The sequence below is a fragment of the Saccopteryx bilineata genome, chromosome 5, assembly GCF_036850765.1.
Source record: "Saccopteryx bilineata isolate mSacBil1 chromosome 5, mSacBil1_pri_phased_curated, whole genome shotgun sequence".
NCBI lineage: Eukaryota > Metazoa > Chordata > Mammalia > Chiroptera > Emballonuridae > Saccopteryx > Saccopteryx bilineata.
Genome location: NC_089494.1, coordinates 95011921 through 95029268, shown reverse-complemented (window position 1 = coordinate 95029268; position 17348 = coordinate 95011921). Strand labels below are relative to the sequence as shown.

General features: G+C 36.4%; 1 protein-coding gene across 7 annotated transcripts in view; it reads right to left on the bottom strand.

Annotated features, from left to right (window-relative positions):
- The window catches only part of ZEB2 (zinc finger E-box binding homeobox 2), a 129128-nt gene that overhangs the window by 2963 nt on the left and 108817 nt on the right, over positions 1 to 17348 (bottom strand). For all 7 annotated transcript variants that reach the window (XM_066232923.1, XM_066232924.1, XM_066232927.1 and 4 more), the window contains 5 exons: positions 12259 to 12447; positions 11357 to 11571; positions 8663 to 8771; positions 5763 to 7732; positions 4205 to 4385 (listed from right to left, as the gene is read on the bottom strand). In XM_066232923.1, coding sequence (XP_066089020.1) covers positions 4205 to 4385; positions 5763 to 7732; positions 8663 to 8771; positions 11357 to 11571; positions 12259 to 12447 — 2664 coding nt within the window. The remainder of the gene's footprint in view (positions 1 to 4204; positions 4386 to 5762; positions 7733 to 8662; positions 8772 to 11356; positions 11572 to 12258; positions 12448 to 17348) is intronic.

The following is a 17348-nucleotide window of genomic DNA, read 5'->3' as shown; positions in this document are numbered from 1 at the left end:
GAAAGATATTTGTTGGTGACTATTCCTTGTATTGCAAATAAAGAAGATGGTTATAATCTACTTCTCATCTATAGCTAACAGTCTGAAGAACAAAGTATAATTCAAACCACACAAGAATTACTCCGAACTTTTGGATAAGATGTTTTGAGAAAGGTAAACTGGATAACAGAGAAGAGAATTCCGATGGAATGCCAAGAGTTTGGAACGATAGCATGCTTTGCTATTTGACAAGACCACCATAGTGAGAAGGTCATTTAACAGAAAGCAGAAGTGTATTTGGAAAAAAGACAGAGGTTTGCCTTCCAAAAATCTTGAGGTTGCTATCTATGAACTTGGTTTCTCTTGGGTGGTACTGGGAACTTAGAGAAAAGAATACGATCAGAAGCAAGTATAAGACATTTCTGACAGTGGCAGTTTTATTCACAGGGACAGGATGGTGTAGTGTTAAATAGGGGAAATGGGTTCTGGAGTCTTGGGTTTAAATTCATCTTTTATGACCATCTGTGTGGTCTCAGATATGTTAACCTCTCTAAGGACAAAGGTCCTTGTCAGTAAAAGGAAAATTATTTGGGGACCTAACTTATTTGTGGAATGGACATAGGAGTAAAGGAGACAACATATATAAGTAGAGTTTAGTATAAGGATAGTAAGCTGCAAGCACTAATTTCATGTTAGATCCATTTATTTGCATTCATTAGTACATTTTCAATAATTTTCCAAGTTGCAAGCAAGATGCATGCATCAGGAGCAGAGTACATGAAAGAAAAAAAATCTGGAGAGAAGGCAAATTGCAGATAAAGAATTTCTTGATGCTTTAGTTGTTACAGTGTATATTGATAGGACTATCGTACAACCTCCTTTAGATACTAATGTCTCATCAGATAAGGAGCACAAAAAGGTCAGCCAAATAGGTCACTTCATGGATTGACTGTGTGAATAATTTTGAATGAACATCACAGTTGATATGGTTCTTTTTCAAAGGAACAAAACACAAAGTAGTGTCCTCCTTATAAAAAATGAGTACTCTCTAGGACAGTTTCAAGGCCTGTCTGAAATGCTTGTGCAATGCCCACTAAACTGCACTCTATTATGTGGATTTTTTATAGTGATAGGCGACCAATTTGGGGGAAATTCAAGTGACAATAATGTACTTCCAATCTATCTATCTATATAGAAAGAAGAAAAATATTCAGCTATTATATCATGCAAAGGACAGAATTTGGGAGTAAAGGGCAGGGAGTTTTGACCTGTATCTTGAATAAATGTCCAAATTGACACTGAATGATTAAAAATTTTAGGGTAAATTTTTTTTAAATATTGATGTTCATGGTTCATCTGATAGATAACTGAAGTTAATAGATGGAAAGTTAGTGGTATGAAAAATATTATCATATTACTGAGAAGTAAAATAGACTAATAATTTATTTAAAACTTCTACTTTATCTAGTTAAAAGCAGAAACATTTTTATTACTTTTCTAAATAAAGTAGGTTTAAAAGCACCTACCTCAATGTCTCAATAGAGAAAATACTCAATAAATATCGATTTATATTTTAGTGGAATACAAATAGCTTCTTAATAGTATCTAACAGGTTTCAGAGTTATTATTTCACAGTACTTGTTTGTGACAATTAATCCTATCAAAGTCAACATGTATATAATATTCTTTTCCTCTGTCCTAGGCCCGGGTCCCAGGAAAAGCAAGCAAACAATACACCTTTAGCAAGGAAAATTAAACATTATATTGTTGGTGTCTGCCTAGGAATAAATTAAATAGGTTGAGGTAAAAGGGCATAGAATCGCAAGAATAAGTGGTTTATAATTTCCTTTTAAATTTAAACTGTTCTATATGTTAAATTTTGGACACATAATAAATGCACTTTTCAATGACACATTCATTATCAACATTTTATCATATGATGATTCAATTTAATTTCCCAACCCTAGAATCAATCAACCCAAAGACTGTTCTCACTTATAATTTTCACATTAGTTCATTCTCAAAGTATTACTAGTGCTTAATGTAAATAAATAAAAGGCTTGTGGGGCCCAATTAGGGTATGGAAAATGGACTACATTTCCACATATATCATGAAGATAGAAAAATTCATGAAGAACTTCACTTTGATGAAACCTCATATACACTGATAGTAGTAACATCATGAGATATTTGGTCAAGAGACCAAAAAGTTAACACACTGGAAACTTGACAAGCTGGGAAGTCAACAGGAGGATAATTAATCACACTGTTAGAGAAACCATTGTATGGTTAGCATCTTATTGCTAAGCAGTGTTTCTAGGCAGCAGATCTTATATCATAAAGGACCAGAACACTTTATTTTTATTTTTTAAAATATAGTATATTTTTCAAATTGATTATGAGTATTCATGTTTGTCAACTTTTGGGTCTCTCAACTATCTATGTATCTATGAAATTTAAACTATGTGATTTATATTTTAAAAATATATTGACTGAATGTCAATATATATATGATAGCCCTCACTAAAATAAAAGTTTTCCACTCACCATGTAGTAAATGATAGAGTCATATAACAAAACCAATCAGAGAGGGAAAGATGGCTTCAGTGATGTGCCTATTGTAGCTGAATAATGAAATAAAAATATATTTGAGGTTGATTAAAATATTAAAGTAAATTTAGATATGAAAATATCTTTACTGTAGAAATACTTAAGTAGGACTTGATACTAAAGAAAATATCTATGTTCTCTATCAAAAAAGACAAATGTAGGAAAATTTTGATGTATCAAACTTTGAATTATATCATTCAAGTATAAAAACTATTGGGATCTACTAGTCAAATTAGGGTTGTCGTTAAAATATCTTTAGTTAAACTTCTAAAATAATAGCAATTAATATCAGACAGTTGAAGGAAAAGAAGAAGTCTGGGTTGGAATAAAAGCACAATTATTTATCAACCTTGTTCTCTTCACATTATCCTCAACACCTCACGTCATAAGACTCACAGAGCTCTGACTGACTTTGCTCACCGGAGCTGCTTCCTGCACATCAGCGGTGAGGAGAAAGGGAAGATGATTAGTACAAGTGCTTCCCAAGGATAATTTCACTCTTTAAAAAGGGTGTTATGTGTTTGATAGTCAAAATATGACAAAAAGTATTCCCAACCTTCCTTTTTCTTTTTCTTCCTTTGTCTCTTCATCAACATTCCCCAAAAAGCATTAATGTTAGGTTAATTTTCTCCTCTATTTTAAGATGTTTGGTATTAGACCTCCTGGTTTAAAATTAAAATTTTTCTATAATTTTCCCCTGCCAATATTTTGATTAAAACCCTACACTCTTTCTTTTCCCATCTAAGGTCAGTACAGCATGCCAAATTTCTAGTGGAGAAAAGTTGGAGATGGGTGAGGGACAAGGATGAATGAGGCCAAGTTTCTTTGTTGTTAAGGGTGGAGGGAGAGGAGGAGGGAGGGAACACAGCATTGCTCCACCACGGAGTTGCAGATCAGATCTTGGATTGTGGGAACTAATATTGCTTTTCATTGTAGTACTTCACCTTTCTTTTAAAAAATTCACCCACTATCTCTTTACTCAGAAGAATTAGGCTGCCATCTTGTCACTTTCTAATTTTTCTGAATTGGAAATAATTTAATTAAATTTAGAAAGTTTTATTTTAGTAAAATATAAGTAGTTTCAGTAGCTCACTTGGTCTATTATATTACTTATGTCTTTTCTTTCACTGAGCTAACACTTTTATTTTATTCAAAATATGGCCAATTCATAAAAACCAAACAGAATCACCCCTGAATCATGGCTTACTTGATTTTTGTATGATGAAATTAATGCAGCATTGACTAAATCCTTTTGTTATTAAATGTTCACATATATAGGTTTATCACAGCTTAACTATTTGAAGGTATTTTCAATAACTTACTTGGGTTGTCTCATTTCATTGCCCTGACCATTTAAATATACCTTTGGCATATTTGTGAGTTTGGTGTACAGAATAACTCAGAAGACAGAAAGACAAGCACACTCACCAACACATAAATAAGCCAACAGACAGGCAACAAAAAAGTCCTACTGAGTTAGGCAAAAGCGCTATTTCCTCCTTGTTGAAGGTATCAGCATATGCTGTATCTTATGTTGCACAAGTGTACTCATTAAATATTATGAAATGTACAGCAGGCCAGGAAGCTCTAACTAGCTAGTCAAAGTCACTCATACCTGTGTGTTCGTATTTGTGTCGCAGAAGGGAACTGCTTTTCTGGAATGTCTTGTCACATAAGTCACATGCATACATGCCACTCTCTGTCTTCTTGATCTTCTTTCGAGACAGACAGGAGTCGGAGTCTGTCATGTCATCTAGGCCTGACATGTAGTCTTGTGCTCCATCAAGCAATTCTCCCTGTGATATAATCACATAGTTCAACACACTCTCTTCTCTTTGTATTTATACCAAACAACTTCGCATAGGCTGACGTTTGAAAACTCATAGTGCTTCCTATTAATCAATCTCGTTTTTTAAAAAACACTACTTCCAATGAACAATATGAGGTCTCACATGTCAACAAAAATATAAACCTTCCCTGCCTTGGCTGGTAGAGCTCATTATATTTTTCAAAGATAGAAAATGGTTAGTTCTGAAGGTGAGAAAACAAAATTTTCTAAAATCCTTAATTTTTTTTATATCAGGAAATATCCATGAGTGAAAATCCAACATCAGAACTTGTATATTTTCCAGTGTGCTTAACTTTAGAAATGATTGGTAGCTGCAGAAATCATATTTTAATTGAATTTTATATTTAGGTACAAAATGTTATTATTATGCAATCTATTTAAATGTATGTCTACTAACTAAAGGCCTCAGGCTAAATTTTTATATTTAATTTTCTAATTTGAAATAGGGAATATTAATAACACTTTTTATCAATGTTCTATCTATGTTAAAACAGCCTTCAGCATTGAGCAATAATGAATGTGGATCAGTAAATTATTAAATTTCTTGATATTTATTTTGTCTTGATCCGAAGGAGTGCAAACTTGCATGATAACATACATTTCCATTTGTTAGTCCACAGTTCAGTTTTCTTAAACTATGTTTGCACTAATTAATATTAGAGAAGATTAAATAGGCTTAAATACATTTACAAAGAGGGCAGATGTACTGTAAATTGGAATACTGGGACAGCTGTTACAGAGGTGCACTGTTGCATAAGCTCCTATTTTGCAAACAGGGATTAAACCCAGTGATGTTAAAGCATACCTGCTTTTGTATTTGAAAAACGATAAATTACTTACTAGTTTGAAAATTACAGGAAAAGTCATGTGGCACATGCAAAATATTTTTAAAATACTCTTCAAAATAAACTATTCTCTATGAAACCAAGTACATGTCAAAGTTATACATGCAAATTGTGAACATCTGTAAAAGTATTATATCTGTGACTTATGAATGTTAACTTTTAGCATCTATATAAGTTAGAGCAAATATTGTTACCAAAGTGTAATTCTAAAAGCACATGGGTTGACCTGAACAAACCTCAAAAAAACATATGAAGTTTTTAAAATCTTTTTTAAGGCAACCGTGTTTAAATAATACAGTGCTCCACTCGTCATTTTCCACTTAATTTTCTAGTTTAGTTTCAAGTTATAACAAATGCTTCTCTTTCTGCTAAAAACATAGCACTTGATTTTTTTTTGCACTAACATTTTTCTCATACATGCACATAAACGATATTATTTTCATCTCTTTTTGTCACAACACAATGACATGTCTCATTACCTGAAATCCTTGTTTCCGTTGGTACTTTCTCCTTTGCTGCATGTCAGCAAAAGTAGCTGCTCCAGTTGGGTAGGTGTAGGCCATATGTGGTAGGAAGCTCATCTGATCCAGTCCTGGGTAGGGTCGGAGGCCGGGGATGCTGGTCTGGACCGGCGGCATGAACGTGGCTGGGGGAAATGCGCTTTGTGGAGGGAGGGCTGTGTATAAAGGTTTGGCACTAAACGGGTTCATGCCGAACACTGGGTTAGTGCTTTTGTTGTCCAGGTTATTTGAATTTGAAAACTCCTTCTTGATAAAAGTCAAGTTTAGAGGCTCATCTGAGTTTTCAGATGATGAAGAAATGCTGTTATGGTCTAAATTTATGCTGCTAGCTTTTGTTTTGTTCTTTGTGGCTATAATACTTTTGGGTTCTTTCATTTGTTTTGGTAATGACAAGTCCAAAGGCTCAGCCTGGAGCTCCTCAGAGGAGAAGCTGTTTGGAGTGTAAGAACTACTGTGGGAGTTTTTAGAAGATGTGGAGGAAAGATTTAAGGGAGAAGGAGTGTTACTCCTTGAGTGGTCCAATTTTTCAACTGGTTTAATATTGGTAAAATGGGAAGGTTTTGTTAGCCTGAGAGGAGGATCACAATTCGTAACACTGTTGTGGAGTTCTGCTATAGATGGTGATGTGATGGGGTCCATTGGTTTTACAGGAGACCTGGGTAATAGAGAGTCTTTTGTGGGAGGGTTACTGTTGGGAGCTAACGGCTTGGAGTTCCTGTCCAGTGATGGTGACCTGGAATTTGAATACTGGTAGACTTTTCGTTGCTCAAACCATTCCTTCACAAATTCCTGAGGAAGGCCCACAGCAATGGAAATTTTCAGCAGTTCATCAGAGTTGGGCTCCATGTTCATAGCATAATATGCTTTAAGTACAGACATGTGGTCCTTGTATGGGTTGATGGGGCTTGTCATTCCTTTCTCAGAAAGTACAGATGACAAGAGGAGGGCTTTATTATCAACAAAAACTCCGGCTTTGTTGGGGACAATGTTTTCATGAGGTTGCAGGACTGCCTTGATCTCTTCATTCATTTTACAAAGGTAACGTTCATGCTGATGCAAGGGAATGGGGCCAGGAAAGCTTTCTTTACAGAACTGGCATGAAAATGGAGTGGATATGTTGTGGTTCTCAATCATTTTATCATCAGCGACCAAATCTATTAAAGTACGTAGCTTCTCTTTCTTTATATTACTGATCTGTCTCCTTGAGTCAGTAGTCAAGCTCTGGAGGCAAGCTTTGGCTTCATTGACTTTTTCTAATGTATAGTCAATAATACTTTTAGTGGCACCATTATGACTCACTACTGGAAGACCTACAGGTGGCATATTAGGAGAGGTAATTCCTTGTTCCTCAGGTTGAGCGCATGGATCCTTCATGTGATAACCTTTCAATTTTGAAATTTCTTCAGCCTTGCAGTCCATTTTTTGCCTGGAAACCGTATTGTCCACAATCTGTAGAACCTTTTGTACCTCACTTAAATTACTGTTCATTGTGGGAAATCCAAGTAAAGGGCCTTCCATCCCTACACCTAAGTGCTGCATTGGACTCTGAGCAGATGGATGAACTCCCAAAGGGCTGGTGGCTCCAAGCGCACCGTTCATGAAGGGACTAGTGCCGCTAAACCCGTGTGTGGCCATAAGAACTTTATAGTCATTGAAGTCTAGTGGTTCTGTTTTAATTTTAAGTAAGCCTGTTTGTTCAGACATACTAAGTGGTTTTCCATTCTCCAATTTGTTTCTTAATTGGGTAATGGCTGAATTAGTGGGAGAAGAAGAAACAGAATTAGGGGAAGAACCCGTCTTGATATTATTTCTCATTCGGCCATTTACAGAGATTAAACCAATACATTTCTTGCTGCTGATGTGTGAACTGTAGGAACCAGAATGAGAGAAACGTTTCTTGCAGTTTGGGCACTCGTATGGTTTTTCACCTAGAATGATAATTAAGATTAACATTACATTTCTTTGACTGAGTAATGTCTGCAATTGTCTACCAAAACAAGAATCTGTGAGACCAAAGGAAAGGGGCACAATGGGGTACACCTCTACATTCTAGGTGCTTGGATTAGAATTATGTGGCCATAACAGTTTCTGGGCTTTATCTACCCTGGAGGACATAATTCAAGATGTTAGTAGTGGAAGGTGAGGGCTATCTATGCCTTTTGCAGCCAAGATCCCAAATCTTGTCTTGCCATTGGCAGCCTCCTATTTAAACAGTGTCAGATTAATGTGTGGTCAATAACGCAATAAAGATGTCACAGTATTTAAAGGAAAGTATAACCATGGCTTTAATCAACTCTGTGGAGATTCCATTGATTCTACCAATCCAACTAGTCCTTTGAATAGCATCTAATTTGGTAACAAATGCCTAGCAGAACTATCAGGATAGTTATAAAGGAGAAATCTCAGTGGTAGGATATTGTTCTATAATAAACAGCTCTCAGGAATCAATGGATATATACCATACAAAAGCTCTTTTCCAAAATTCTTCAGTATTTTCTTTCATGGTCAGGTATAAAATGTGAATATCCTTCAGAATTTGCCATCTTGAGTTTCTTCAAGTCAAAAATATTTAATTTGTAGGAGGATTTTCAAAAGGACAAAAAGGAGCATCCAGGTTTTGTGATAAATCAAAGCATTTGTGATTTTTAGGAACTATAAGCATTCCTTTTCTGGTTTATTACCAAGATCATGCTATTGGTAGTAACATAAGTTTCTGAAGACAAAACAGGCACACCTAGTTTATGAAATAAATGGGTAGTTCTAACTACAAACAAGATTGTGTAAATTTTAAGCAATCTTTTAAAACTCCCCTAATGAAACAAAATGCAAATGTAACCACCAGCACCTCTGCTACTCACCACTGTGAATTCGCAGGTGTTCTTTCAGATGATGTTTGTATTTGAAGGCCTTGCCACACTCTGTGCATTTGAACTTGCGATTACCTGCTCCTTGGGTCAGCATTTGGTGCTATAAAGGGAGAAAGGTTGACGTCAGTTTTGTGCAGGAGGAACAAAGGAAATTTGTTACAAATATTTTTAAAAGGCCTCTTTTTCAGACAGGCCAAAAGGTTTGAGTGCATGTTTATTTATTTGCCCAGTCTTTCAGAATTGCAATAAAAGTGATAATGTTGGCAATAAAATTGGAACAAATGAAAAAAAAAGTGCTTTCACATGTGCATCCAACACTTGCTTTAGAATTATCTCTGCAGTGTCTCTTCCAAAATGTTTCTTTGAGGCTTTCGAGTTGAGAAAGCATAATTGTGAAGATGTTTGTGGTTCTCTGTGTTTACTGCAAATTCTAAAATCTGAAGATTCCCGGCTGGAATGCAACTGTTTTGTCAAGAAAAAAAATATTTTCCTGTAAATTCTAAATAGTCTCTCCCCCTTATAACTCCTCACACAAATAACTAATTTAATCAAATTTTATGTATCAAGGTAAAAGTATATCTTATACTGAAGCAATATGAAATCTGAAGAAGAAAAAACCTCATATAAACACACACAAAAAATCTTTAACTATAAACATTTCATTATACAATAAGCATGTTTAAACATCCCCTTCACTGGGCTAGTAGCAAATGTAAACCCTCTCTTTCCTGAGGTGTTGCATATCAGATCTGATTCATTATCAAATGTAAGAGACAACATCTTGGGTTCTAGCTGCTTGAGCAGTTTTATCACAGGCCATTGGGAAAGACTTTAACGACTTTTCATTTTCCTTTTTAGTGGTATACTAGGGAGTAGGGACCAAAAAAGAAAAAAAAGTTTGCTGAAAAGGCCAGTTAAAAGCAGCGAAGATATAATCAAACACAGCTGACCTTTTTGAACAAGGGGAAAAAAGCACTGTGACTTGGAATTCTGAAGAAAAAAAATATAGTCATCCACTCTGGATGCTCAAGGTAGGAGGTCAGCCTTTTTCAAGCAGCAGTGACACAAAAGCCTTTTGCAAAAAGACAGCACAGAAACGATATGACAACTGCTAGGGTGTGCTGAATCTTCCCACATTCCTAGTGAGACAGATGGTGTTACATGGGACACAGGGAGGTTTGTTCAAACAGCAGCAACCTTCAAAGATCAAGCGGAGCCCAGCCCGCCGAGCGCCATTGAGGGACCAGCGCTCATATGTTGCTGAGTTGCATAAACAAACAGCAACAGCTGCTTTGTCTCCCCCCACAGCCCTCAGAGGACTACTATAAACTTTAGTTGTGCCACTGTTAATATGATACAATCATTTTAATTTACTAATTGTAAATGCCATGAGCAAATGAGGGGACTTTTCAACACCAAAGCTACCATTCATAATGCGCCAACACAATCACACTTCTGCATGTGAAATTTAAAGCAGTTATGCTAGATAAATATCTAGGCATGTTTTTTTTTCCTAGAGATTTTGTGCACATTAGCAGGGAGAGATAAATTGTTACATAAGTGTAACTATGCAAGCATAGTTTTCATAACTGAACTTTGAAAAACATTCAGGTGACAAGACTTATCTGATATAAACGGGATGATTTACATGAATTGTTCTTTTAAAACAGTAATATTCCATAATATAGTATCATCACCATTGCTGCATTGTGTTTGCTTATTCTCATTTTCCTTGGTCAAGGAAAATTAAGCCCATAAGAAAAAAGTTAAAAATTTTGTTTAATAATTTTTTTAACATATATGCTGGCAAGGTTTAGCGAGGATGATCTCAGCTCTGGAGGGCCAGTTGTTGGGACTCAAGGCACACCATCTCTGTGAGCATCTGAACACATCATAATATCAATGTGCAGTCAATTCTCTCAGGAGGACAGACAGCGCATTTTTGCTAAAACATTTAAGAGATGCTGTGAATCAATCCCATTCAATCATTTTAAGGATTTAAGCAGCTCTGCTTACCTGTTGAAGATAGAGTTTTTATTTTTAACACAAGTTAGCCAAAAGAGGCAGAGTAATTTTAACATTCAGCAACAAATATGCATATCAAGAAGTGATCATTTTTAATTTGTACCCAACATTTTAGTAGTAATCCGGTTTATTTTAATACATACACATATATTATATGTTTTTAAATTTTTTCCTTAAAACACTTAATTAGATTTCATAGACTAGTAACAGCTTATAAAAATATTCTGAGTAATTGAAAGTGTTATATGACAAGTGAAAGAAATACGCATTTCTTTTACTATGACTTATATGAAAAAAATTTCTAAGTAAAATGGGTGAAAAATGGAATTAAAATTGCTGAGATGTTTAATAATGTATAATTAAAATGCTACAATTTCATTCACTTTTTGTGGAACATAAAAATGAAACTAAAGTCAAGTTAAAGTGCAAATAAAATTTCTAGATTAGAAATTAACACACTCATTCGATCGTGAACATAAGACTATTAAATCATATTAGAAGAGACCATCAAAAAATCATTTAGACCTCAATTAAAGCTATTACCATTAAAAGATGCATCTTCAAAATGCCATGAAAAATTAATAATGATTGCCAATCAAAGCAATATCGTTTCTCTAAGGGGTTATTATAGAAAGAAATCACTTAAAACCAACCCCCCACCTGATCTGTCCCCGGCTTGTGCGTCACCATATGCCGCTCGAGCTGGGTGCGGTAGGCAAACGTGTAGCTACACAGAGGGCAGGAAAAGTTCTCCTCATTCTTCTCGTGGCGGTACTTGATGTGTTCCTTCAGTGATGTCAAGCGCTTGTAGCCCCGGTCGCAGTAGGGGCAGGTCAGCAGTTGGGCAAAAGCATCTGGAGTTCCAGGTGGCAGGTCTGTAGCCGAGAGACGAGAGGGAGAGAAGCAGGCCAAAAGGTCAGTAAATCAATGGCAGCTAATGGGCTGACTGCCCGGGTTGGTATGACAGGAATCACTGCAATCTGCTCCAGGAGTGGGCCATCATTGCACTCGGCCTCTGCCACACCCGCCCCCTCGCGCGCCCAGGACGGACTTGTCGGGATCAGCTCACACTGCGCTGGAAAATTAATTAATTACTGGAGCTTTTGGGGGGAAATTTAAACAGCTGATAAATGAGGGACTTCTCTTTAGGTGACTGACAGTTTGTGGGAAACCTTTAGTCACATATGACTCAGGAATTCAGAGTGTGAAGGAGTTTGTCAGGTGTCCGTAAAGAACAAAAGGTTAGGGTCAGTGTTTCTAAACTTTTTTTTCTCTCAAAAGTGAAATATTTCAAAAAGACAGAAATCAATTTAGATATTTTTATCTCTTAGAAATAGGCTTTAATTGTCCTTGTTCTTTATTGTACGTATAAATGACACAAATTTGCTGACAAAAAAATTTCACAATACCCTAAAATTACAGTTCTAATCTTTGCTCATGAAATTCCATGCCTCTGCAGCTGTTCTTCAAATTTTAAGGTAAACACCCAGGCATGTAGTGCATTTGTAATTGTAACAGCTGCAGAGGTCAGTGTAGTGGCTAAAAATGAATTACAGCCTCACCATTTTCTTCTTGCCCATTGGCCTCTGGCGTGCCAAGGCGAGACAGCTCCTCGGGGGCTTCTGGGTAAATAATGGCTGTGTCACTGCGCTGAAGATATTCCTCGATGCTAACTGCATGGACATCGCGTTCCTCCAGTTTTCTTTTGGCAAAGTATTCCTCAAAGTCTGATGTGCAATTTGCATTCTTAACTGAAATCATAAAAGGAGAAAAAAGGTCTTTTCAGGGCCTTCTTCCTAGAAGCTCAAGTCTGCTTACATCATTGCTAGTAAGAAATGTTAACTTACAAAAACACTAAAAATAACCTAATTTAATTATAAGAAATGTTGCAGATGACTGGATGTTGGTTAAATGTTTATTCTTGTACTGTATACAAAAAGGAGAACTTTGCTTTAAGTAACATAGGCACATTTTATTTTCTTCCAGGAATACTAGTTTACGTAATTCACGAATGATTTTTAGGGAAATTAAAAAAGAAACCTACATCCTAAGATTCATAAGCATGAGAGATAATATGAGCACAAAGCTATTTTAATAGTTTATATAAAACTTCCTTGTCTTTCAGTAGAGGCATATTTAATTTTTTATTGTCCACTAATCTTAAAGGTCCTAAACATAGCTGCATCCTGTTGCTAAACATAAGATTTTAGCCCCCCACTCTGAATATCACAGACGACCAGGACGACATAATCTGAGACAAATGTGAAAGTACAGATATTCCTAGAGAGATAATAATATGACTTTGTTAAAAAAGCATGGAATGTGGCAGTTTATCTTTCTCTATAATTTTAATGTGTGGCTCAGTATTTTAAAGCCACTGAAAATGAAATTAAGCTCATCACTGATAGAAATTAAATAAAAAGCAACAATGAGTTAAAAAAACAGCTATATGGCTGTGTGAGTTTGATATTATCTTTAAAATTTTTAATTATGACTCTATTCCCATGAAATGAATAATAGTTGTAAGTCAATTTTAGCTACTTGTGTGACAAGACTGGTATATTTGGAACTACTGAGTATACTTCTGAAATAAGTTGTGGTTTAGATATCTTAAATAAAAAATTTTATGCATAAGAGGGAGTTGGGAGAGTGGCTGTTACATTATTCTCTACTCTAACTAAGTGGGAGAAAAAGCCTGTTGCTTTGTACAATTAACGGTGTAGGAGTTCTAGTTTCATAGTTTCTGAGAGCAGTAACCTTTGATATCACTGTCTTCTTCATCTCACCTTCTCTGCCATAAAAGAGCTCACAGTACTTGCTATGCTAATTCTCCCTAGCAAATTGTGGCACGGTCATCTTCAAGCAAGTCAGTCAATTATTATTTTTATTTTTATTTTTGGTTTTCACTATTTTGGATTTGTGGATTATAGATGAGAATAGAAAGTGGAACCTTCCATGAATTCAACAAGTATTTACTGAATGCCTGGTATGTGACAGTCATCATGTTTTTCTTTGATAAGCAAAAAACAGATCCAGTCTCATCTTTCAGGAAGCCATGAGAGTGCTTAATACAAGTGATACAATCTAAAAAAATGAATGTAACATTACAAACTCAAATGAGTATTGTGAAAGGAAGTTGTATGGTGGCAGAAAGAAGTAACATGGGGACCAGCTGGAGTCTGGAAGGTAGGAAAGCTTTCGTTGAAAGTGCCAGAAGCTGGAGAAGAGCAGGGGTGCCTGGAAGGAGCAGGGAGCACTTCAAGATTTAAAGGGACAGTGCTGGAGTTCAGAGAGAGAAAGGCAAAGCAGCATAATGTGAGGGTGAAGAGACAGGCGGAGACCAAGTCATGCAGCAGGTGACAGCCCTGTAAAGGATTTGGGTTGTATTTGAATGGATACTGGAAGCCATTGAAGGGTATTAAGCAAGGAGGATGTTTGGGTGAAATGATGGATTATCTGCATTTTTAAATGACAAATCCAGTTATAGTACGATATGGATTGCAGAAAGAGAAAAGTTGACTCTGGGAACCTTTCGCCATGGGCCAGGCAAAAAATCAAGGATATTGGTGATAAATAAAGGAATTATTGATAGAGACTACAAGAGAAGTGGCCAGATTTGAGAGCTGTTTCAGAAGTAAAATCCCTAGTCTTGGGGAAGAATTGGGTTTGCCAAAGGGGGTGAGTCTAAGATTCTCCTTTAAGTTCGTGTTTCAAACTGGATATATGGTGGGTGACATTCACCTAAGCAAGAACTACTGGAATGCTACAAAGACTTGAAACTATATATAAGCTGATACACTGGATCAAATTAAGACAAAACTGGGGAGCATTACACTTTGTATTAGACTAAGTGCTAACAATCCTGAATATGGTGATCTCAAATCTTTCTTTTTTGTCACTCCAACTACTGTTAATTTTAACAAGAGCAACAGTGTGATTCCAAGATCTATAATTCCTTCAAATATGGTTTTGGAATGTGCAATAGCAGGTTAAGATTTTATATCTTGAAATTTTGTTTAAATCTTTTCTTAGAATCTTAAATATTTTCTTAGAAGATAAGTCAGGTCACTTTTCCACTGGTATACACCTGACATTATGGGTGGTCTCCAAAAGGTACTTATTAGTGATGATTGTGATGGTGACATCTTTAACTTGCACCATTAAGTTACCAGAAAGTATGAAGTCCCTGGTACAGCGTCGGCCTGGCGTGCAGGAGTCCCGGGTTCAATTCCTGGCCAGGGCACACAGGAGAAGTGCCCATCTGCTTCTCCACCCCTCCCCCTCTCCTTCCTCTCTGTCTCTCTCTTCCCCTCCGCAGCCTAGGCTCCTTTGGAGCAAAGTTGGTCTGGGCGCTGAGGATGGCTCCATGGCCTCTGCCTCAGGCAATAGAATGGCTCTGGTTGCAACAGAGCAATGCCCCAGATGGGTAGAGCATCGCCCCCTGGTGGGCGTGCCGGGTGGATCCTGGTCGGGCGCATGCGGGAGTCTGTCTGACTGCCTCCCCGTTTCCAACTTCAGAAAAATACAAAAAAAAAAAAAAAAAAAAAGCATGAAGTCCCTGCCAACTTGCACAAACTACCTATTATTTTGGATCATCAAAATAACTTCAGTCTATCAAAATCACCTTTTGTTTTTAAGGGCAAGAAAAAGACAAAGGGGAAACATAGTGAATCCAAGGTGAACCTCTTTTGAACAATTTAACTGACCAATGATTGACTTATTTTTCAATGACAGTAGAAAGTAATATAATAGCTCCCTTCTGAACCCAAACCTACTTAAATGTTCTATGTTAGATTTATGTTTTTCAAGTACACTGTCCCACTTGAAGATCCTAGTAAATATGATGGATGTACATTTAACATCCTATTTTTATCTTAATATTCCGGCAACTATTTGAATAATCTGGCTATTTTTGCATGAATTTTGATTTGCACATGAATGTTTTCATCAGAAATGTAATCAAATGCAAATTCAATTGGATTTGCATTAATAGCTTTTTGGCTTAAAAAGGAGAAAATTTCTGATTTTTTTTCCAGATAGGCAAACTGAACTGCGTCTAGATCCATCACTAGAGTTTGGAGAGGGAATTGACTTGTTAGATCAAATTTGGCTATGCTAGACTTCTATATCGAGTGGGATGGGACAAAAGACCTCAAATCATGTCCTCTCTTTAAGTATCGTCTTTGAATATCTTTGTATTCTGAACATCAAGTATGTGACCTAGAAATTTGTAGGCTCTCAAAAATCATTTATGGAATATGTGTGGAATAAAGTATGTGCTTAGCACTAATCTTGGTTTAGAAATCATCTAGTAAAAGGAAGCATAAGATAAGATACCTACATTTGAGCTAGAAACTTAGGCCTACTATTCAAGCAATTGTAGAACAATTAATTATGTGATGAACTAGAGTGGAGATCATAAATGCTTGCATGAGTTCAATAGGGCCCAGATGCATACTCAGAGAGGGTTTCATGAAGATAGTATTTAATCATTTACATCTATTTGCTCCATCTGGACTTTTCTTCATATGGTATAGGTATGCTATTAACTACTAGTTATAACTCAATGTCTACAATGATTTCAGTGGGCTGGAGCCTAATCTTCCATGAACTAGGTATAACCATCATGAATATATTGTGGGTTTGTCTGGTGTTGCAATGGGTGCTAGTAGCAACAGTTTTCCTGCCATGTGCCATGACATTCTTCTTGGCCTGCGAACTGCTCCTTGTTTTCTTATTGCCAAGCCTTGTGATACCCAAAGCAGCTGCCATGTTAATGCATGGTACTGCTCCCCTCGTCATAGTGAGTTAATCTACACCTGAAATAAACCAATCTTAGTCCTCCATTCTCTAGGCCAAACTATTGATTAACCCAGGGGTTCCCAATAAATCCAACTGAGTTCAGTTAATCCCTTTCCTATAATTGTAGGACTTTGTACCAAAGAGAGCATCAAGAAAGTTGGGGTTTTTTTTCCCCTCAAGTGACTATAGCTATAAGATGTAGAACTGAGGAACTGATATATCCCATTTAGAGTAAGATTTATGAAGAGAGAGAATGAAGCAGATATACAGAGAAAAGTAGAGACAAATAGCAGGTCCAGATAGTACATTCTTAGCTATATGCTTCTGAGGCCAAGCTGCGCCTCTGTCTTTCCAGGGGTTCTGTTGTCAACCCTCCTTAGCTTCTGTGACCTGGCACATTGCATTTCTTAGACCCTAAATCACCCTAATTGTTATAATAGTAGGACAAATGATGAGATTACATTTTGTTTCTTCTCAAAATTGTTGGGAAGAATGAAGTTTTGATTCTATTTGAAAGTTTACATTATTGGTTTTGCAAAGGTTTTGTAATACTGTATAGTGGACGCAGAAATGAGGTAGAAAATTGGCTAGAAAGTTATAGAATTCCCCACTACATTTTTCTAGTCTAAAATCAACCTAATTCCCTGCCCCTTTCCATCCCCCCCCCCCCCCCCCAGTAATCCTCTTCACTTCTTGGTCTCCTAAGAAGAACTGCCAAAACACACTGACAAAGGATATTTGCATGGTATTTAGGATAAAATCATAATAAAAATCCACAAGAACCTCAAGTAATTTCTTCCCATACCTTCTCCAGAGATTTTGCATTTAGTCCTAAATTTACCCTAATGTC